At 40.5% G+C, this 6610-nt stretch overlaps 1 protein-coding gene across 1 annotated transcript in view; it reads right to left on the bottom strand.

Moving 5' to 3' along the window:
• Positions 1-2939: 2939 nt before the first annotated feature.
• Positions 2940-6610, bottom strand: part of HMGCR (3-hydroxy-3-methylglutaryl-CoA reductase) — a 28292-nt gene continuing 24621 nt past the window's right edge. The window contains exons 17-20 of the mRNA XM_047730050.1: positions 5939-6079; positions 5702-5860; positions 5105-5259; positions 2940-4958 (exon numbers count right to left, since the gene is read on the bottom strand). Of these exons, the coding sequence (XP_047586006.1) occupies positions 4904-4958; positions 5105-5259; positions 5702-5860; positions 5939-6079 (510 nt within the window). The 3' untranslated portion in view covers positions 2940-4903. The remainder of the gene's footprint in view (positions 4959-5104; positions 5260-5701; positions 5861-5938; positions 6080-6610) is intronic.

Here is a 6610-nt window from a genome sequence, read left to right as displayed (position 1 = left end):
GAATGATTCTATTTATACAGAAGAGCCTAAATACGGCATTTCATAGAATGTGTAGGAAAAGAGGAAGAGACGTGAAGCAAATGACCTAAGGTCTCCCAGCTAGTTAGCAGAGCCATGACTGGAATGGAGGTCTCTGAATTCCCAACTCTCTCCACACTGCTGTCCTCTTCCCCTGTGAAAGACTATTTTCTTTTTGGAGTAAGTCCTGATTATACTTAGTGTCAGCCATTTAACAGCATTGAGGACCTTTAAATGTAAGGTACAGTACTAAAGTAGTAAGAAAAGGTACGGTCCCATCCCTGTCTTCAAGAGACCCCCACTCAGTCTGGAAGAAAATGTGGGCAAGATTTACCACTAGAATACATAAAAGATTTCCAGTTTTTATTTGTATATATATATATATTTTTAATCACTTTAGTCCTTTGTTTGACAATGTACATAGTTCAGTATAATTTATCAAGAAATACACATTTATTAGAGATAATGTGTCCAAAATTTCTTTGATGGTGTTCAAGTTGTGTTATCTACTGGCCTAGGTAGGCACTGTCCTAAACAAGTTAAAAGACGGGACTTTCCCAAAGAGCTTTCCATTTCAAATTACAATTATCTAGGTCATACCAGCAAGCCAACTTTCAGCTTTTGCTACTTACCAAGGACTGTAGTGTGGGTAAGAGCATCCAGATGGCCAGAGGTAAGTGGGCTGCTCCATACAGATGTGAGCATATTTTGCTCTTATGAGCAATAAAGGTTTAAGAATGAGGTAGAACTCTCACAGGTTATATATACCCTAGATCAGAAAAGACTAAGGCAGGCAGTGCATTAAAACTCGATGGTTCTAGTCTAAGAGCCCTTTGAGGCTACATCCCAAGTCCAGACAGATAGTGAAATGGGCAGGGAGGAAGAGGTTCCTGTGTTTTAGCTCCTTTGTGAGCTTCATGGGCAGGAGAAAGCTGGGAAGGGAGGCTCTTTGTTCACACATTATTTAGAGCTAACAGTACTCTGGATTTGCGTTATTGTGTCCAGTGCTTCTAACATGCAATCCCAGATAATTTTAAAATGGAGACTGAGACAGAACTGCTCCCTCAGCTGTCTCCTATCCCCACCCCACCTACTAAACCCTGTGGACCATTTCAAATTTCAAGTGACAGGAAAGCAAAGGAGTTCCATAATCAACATAACTGATTACAGCCCTTCTAATTTGACTACTACTTTATGCTTTCTTGCTAAGAGTTTCCTCAACAACACAGATGAGGTACTCTGTCTTGGCCGCTGGCACAAGGCCCTCCTCCATTTATGCTTGCTGTCAACTGGCTTCAGAATTCACCAGCTGGAATGGTCTGTCAAATCAGCTTCTTGCCTGAGGAATCTTGCTCCAGGGCTGTAATCCTGAGAGTAAAACTACAAAGAAGTAAAACTTTGGAGCTATAAGGCCAGTGAGGAGATAGGTGAGGCTAGAGAGGAGATAGTGGTAGTTGCAAACCTCTTTAAAAATAGACTCACCTGTTTTCATTTTCCCCCGCTCTCACTTGGCCCTTTTGGAGAGCAGGAACCAAGGGATAGGAGAATGAGGGGAACAGGCTGCTAAAATTGAAGATGTGGAGACTTTGGCGGGGGGGTCACCAAATCCAAATAACACTTTCTAGTAGGTTAGTTGTTATATTGACTATATTAATCTCTAGGACCAATTCTGATTTTTATTAACCAGTACTTGGTCCCTCCATTGTTGTTTCCCCCAACTGTATGGTTCTGAATAAACAATTTTCTAATACCCTCATTCACAGGAATGCCAGGCACCTCATACTAAAATCCGAAACTGTTAGAGCAGCTGCTTAATAGAACTGCTCATGTCCTGGCCCAGCTCAGCCCAGTCGAAGGGAATGAAAACCCTGGGGGTGGAGCCCAGCAATCTGTTCTGACAAGTCCTCCAAGGTGTGTGCGCTGCACACTCAAGTGGGAAAACCACTGGATTAGACCACTCCTATGTTCTACCTCCTAAATCCAGCTGTTAGCACAAGGCTTTTCTATTGGCCTTAGGGAGAAGCTGCTTGAAAATTTCTCACCCTCCTGCCATAAGAGTGCCCGTGCCTCCGTCAGTGGCTCTCAAACTTGCTCAGAAGGAAAAGAAGAAAAAAGGGGGTGGCATCTTCCATGTACACCACAATGAAAAAGTAATCTGCTAAAATATAATTGTAAACTAAATCATTTGTGATCCTCTCAGCTTTCAGTGCAGAGTTTGTTAATTATTTTTGCTAACTGGGTAAAGTTAATTATTAATAAATTCAAGTCTTATCCATAGCAGATAGTTTTTGAAAAACGCTAGTCTTTTAAAAAAAAATTCTAAAATGAATTTACTGCTCTTATTTTAACCTCATGTACACAGTGGATTTGTAGTGATGTGTTTTGCTGTTCTACGTCCTCTCTTTTGAATGCGGGTCCTTCAACATGAGACATTCCCTTGAATGTAGTTCTCTATCCTCCCCTAAGATGAAGAAAAATCATGTCCTGCCATAGGTGTCCCACTGCTCATCAGATCCCCCAAGTAGAAAAGGGCATGAAAACTCTCCACTGTCACCTGTCTGGCCTGCTCCTCTCTGGAAGGGGCTGATCATACAAGTGATCACTTGTCATTTCAGGAGAAAAATTCAAACTGATTTTCTAGTATCTGGGTCTTGGTTCTTAAGTGGTTCAAACACGCCTTTCACTTTCTCCCTATAGCAGAGGGCAGTCAACAACTGCAAGTAAACAGCACTCAGCCTTTAAAGAGGCCAACTTCAGCTATACTAAGATTTACTCCCCAAGTAAGCTGTTACAGCTTCAGCATACAATGGCCATTTGGTTTTGGCTGCCGGGTCTTTGTGCCCTTTTCCTCTCAACTAAGCCTCATGCCCAAATACCCAAAAGTAGTACAGTTGAGATGAGATAAAGCTGAACTAATCAAATTCTCTAAAGTATAAAATATTTTAATATGCATACAAAACTGGCCTGCCATTAATGTCAGAGGAACTGGAGCACATAATGGAAAATGATGAACGGTCATAGGACACCTAGCAGAAATTACTAGGTTACCATTCTAGTGAGACTTGATTTCAAGCTTCCAGGGCCTCAGGCCAAGGGTTAATCCAAACAAGAAAAGGTTACTGTTTACACTGATCAGCATCAACTTTCTTTTCATAATTTACTGTAACTAGGCAAAAAGTATAACAAAATGTATACAATTTAGTCTTTGTACAAAACATTAATTTAGCAAGACAATATTGATTACAGTCACCAGAATGAAGACTCACACTTTTCACTGCCACTTCCATGAAAAGTTTGGATAAATAAGTCACTGACTGAAAGTCTCAAGAGAAGCAATTTAAACTTTACATCCAACAGCAAAGATCAATCTTCCACAACAGTACTGCAGACACAATCACTCAGAGGCTCTCCATGCTGCCACGGCATTACTGGAATGTTCTTCAGAGTCCATCTTCTCTCTCCAAGACTAACACTTGAAGCATTAAATGTAATATAAAATAAGGAGTTCTTTATTATTTATACAAAATTTGTACATTAAGAAAAAATTAAAATTCAACAACTCTGCTGAGGAAGCTAAGAGCTTTTATGGGTCTATCAAGGAGCCCCATGTGAATGTTTCAGTCACCAACCTCCTGGCCGCAGGAATGAAGCTCACTCCTCTGGGGCCATTCACGTGGCACCTTCACTGGCTCTGAAAGCTGATTTCCCTTTCATCCGGCTCGACAAGCAAGCCAGGGTTTCTTGGACAACATTAAAAAACACTGTCTTCTCTGGCCCAAGCTTAGAATGTTTTATCCGTATACAAGTTGATTTTTATTTATTTCTTAACACTTTCAATGAACTCCTAGCAGAAGAAGCTTTATTACAACATATACAGATTTGATAACAGTTCTTTACAAAACACCTAGATTTTTCCACTAAATAAATTTAATTGTCTTTTAAGTAAATAAAGTTGGCTTAGAGAAATGATATTTTTCTTTCCAACCTGTTTTCTACCCTCTGAGTTCTGAGAGGTCACAGACTTACAAGTTCTTGATGAAGAGAGTCACCTTTGTCTAAGCAACATAAAGAGCTCTTGTATCTTTAACAAAGAATGCAAAACTCTGTTCCTTAAAGCCTTATGCTAGAAGATGCGTTCTAGCCATCTAGACAAACATTTATACTTAGACAAAAGGCCTCTCTGAACAAATAGCCTGCAGAGATTAATGCAGTGATTTGTTTTCTTGATAGAATGATTTAGCACTGCTTAGCACATAATTCAATAGTTTGGGAATAAGAGTAATTCTTCCCTTGAAGAAAGGAGGTCCCCTTCTGAAGAATCACAATGGCTACCCCAAAGAGAAATCAAAATAGACCAGCACCAAATGAAGTATTAGTTTACAAAAAAATAAACTTCGCTCTTAACTCTTGAAGTCCTATAACCCAGACTTAATAAATTAACTATGAAATCAGTTTGTCAGCTACAGTATAATTTAAAAATCCATTTTCAACCAGAGGGGAAGGGAGGATAGAGAGGAGGGTCAATCTCACACTGATCATCACGAACTCCATGGATTTCATCAAAACACTTTTTTCCAGCTTGTATTCTCTTTCAGAAGTGAGCTGTAGATTACCATCTGTGACGCTTTAAAGTATGGTATTCTTGTTGAGATCCTTCCAGAGAGCACAGCATGTAAACTATTACACTATTTTTAGATCTGAGAAATCTGCGTGGAAAGAAGGATCTCAGACCTTTCTGAAACAGCCAAACACCAAGCAGTCGTTGTCTCACAGATCATGTTATTCATTCTCAACATACCACCGCACTGAGCTTTTTAATTCACAGATTTTATGTTAGTCCTTTAAAACCCAATGCCCATGTTTCAGTTCAGAGCAGTCAGGCTATTCAAGCAGCCTTCTTAGTGCAAGTTCCTTGGAGGTCTTGTAAATTTATCTTTGACCTATGGCAGAAAAAGACAAAGTAGAGATATAAAAAACATTAAGAATGCAGAATTTTAAGTTAGAACTATTGTATCTGCATAATAGGTTTTTGTACTGCGTATCCTAAGTCTAGGGAAAAGAAGTTAAATACATCTTTAAGTCTTACCTGTTGTGAATCATGTGACTTTTGACAAGATGTCCAGCTGCCAATGCGGCCATCAGTGACAGTTCCCCAGCCATTACTGTACCGCACACGATCCTGGCAAGCTGCCGGGCATTCTCCCCAGGATTGTCTTTGCATGCTCCTTGGACACCTAGCATCTGCAGCCAGGGAGAGACACAGCAGGACTCACCTTTAAAGTCACGGCAACAGCTTCCTTCGCTACCAACTGAAAGAAGGGCAACTACAATGGCATCAGAATAGAACTGGACTTCCAGTGGAAGTACTCAATTTCCAAGACCTGACAGCCAGCACTGACAATAATACAGACCACAGGGCACATAACATCTACACCCTGGTTTGCAGGACACTTACTCAGAGTAAATGAACATTCATTTGCTCTCTTAATCCACTTTCTCATTTTACTAAGCACATGCCTGAATATGCTTACTTGGATACAATAGGTTAGGCTGGTGAGAAGCAAAAAGAATGAAAAGACCCGCTAAAACTCAGGTGAGTGACAAGTTATGCCAGGCAGAAACAGAATCCCAGCAAGTCAGAAGTAGGCTTGAGGTCAGCAACTTTGAGGCTGAGGTGTCATACCTGCAAACAGGCTTGCTGAGGGAGCAGGTTGGTCCCACCACCCACAGTTCCGATCTCTATAGATGGCATGGTGCAACTGATGTACAAATCTTCGTTTGTGGGACCACTTGCTTCCATTAAAGTAATACAGTTTGAACTACCAACATTTTGTGCTGCATCCTGGAAAAAAATTAAACGAAGTATAACACTTCCCTTCCTTTACAAAAGAGAAGAGTAAAGTGGAGGTTGAGCTCTCACCTGTCCACAGGCAATGTAGATGGCAGTTACAATGTTCGCCGCGTGGGCATTGTAGCCTCCAATGCTCCCGGCCATGGCAGAGCCCACCAGGTTCTTATTAATGTTGACCTCAATCATAGCTTCTGTAGTAGTCTTTAATACCTAGCAAACAGATTTGTGCACATTTTACATGTTCCCCCAGAAGATTCAGGGTATGCTACCCAGATCTACCCTTTGGTAAAGCAAGAGAGTTTAGATATGGCCCCACTGAAGACTTGTCCTCAATAAAGAGTATCAGTCAAGTTTGTTCATGTGAATGCCACTGATGGGCAAGATACATGCAACAGTCATCTTTAACATAAAATACACCATATACTAAGCTTTACTTAAAATGTTAATATTTGGGGCGCCTGGGTGGCTCAGTGGGTTAAGCCTCTGCCTTCAGCTCAGGTCATGATCTCAGGGTCCTGGGATCGAGTCCCACATCGGGCTCTCTGCTCAGCAGGGAGCCTGCTTCCTCTCTCTCTCTCTGCCTGCCTCTCTGCCTACTCGTGATCTCTGTCAAATAAATAAAATCTTTTAAAAAAAGAGTTAGTATTCCTTTCCCCAATCTTTAACCCAATTAAAGATTAACAAAATAATAAAAATAATAATATATAAAGATATATGTATATATAATATATAAATAAAAAT

Source organism: Lutra lutra, chromosome 5 (assembly GCF_902655055.1).
Source record: "Lutra lutra chromosome 5, mLutLut1.2, whole genome shotgun sequence".
Classification (NCBI taxonomy): Eukaryota; Metazoa; Chordata; class Mammalia; order Carnivora; family Mustelidae; genus Lutra; species Lutra lutra.
This window is presented reverse-complemented; position numbering and strand designations above follow the sequence as displayed.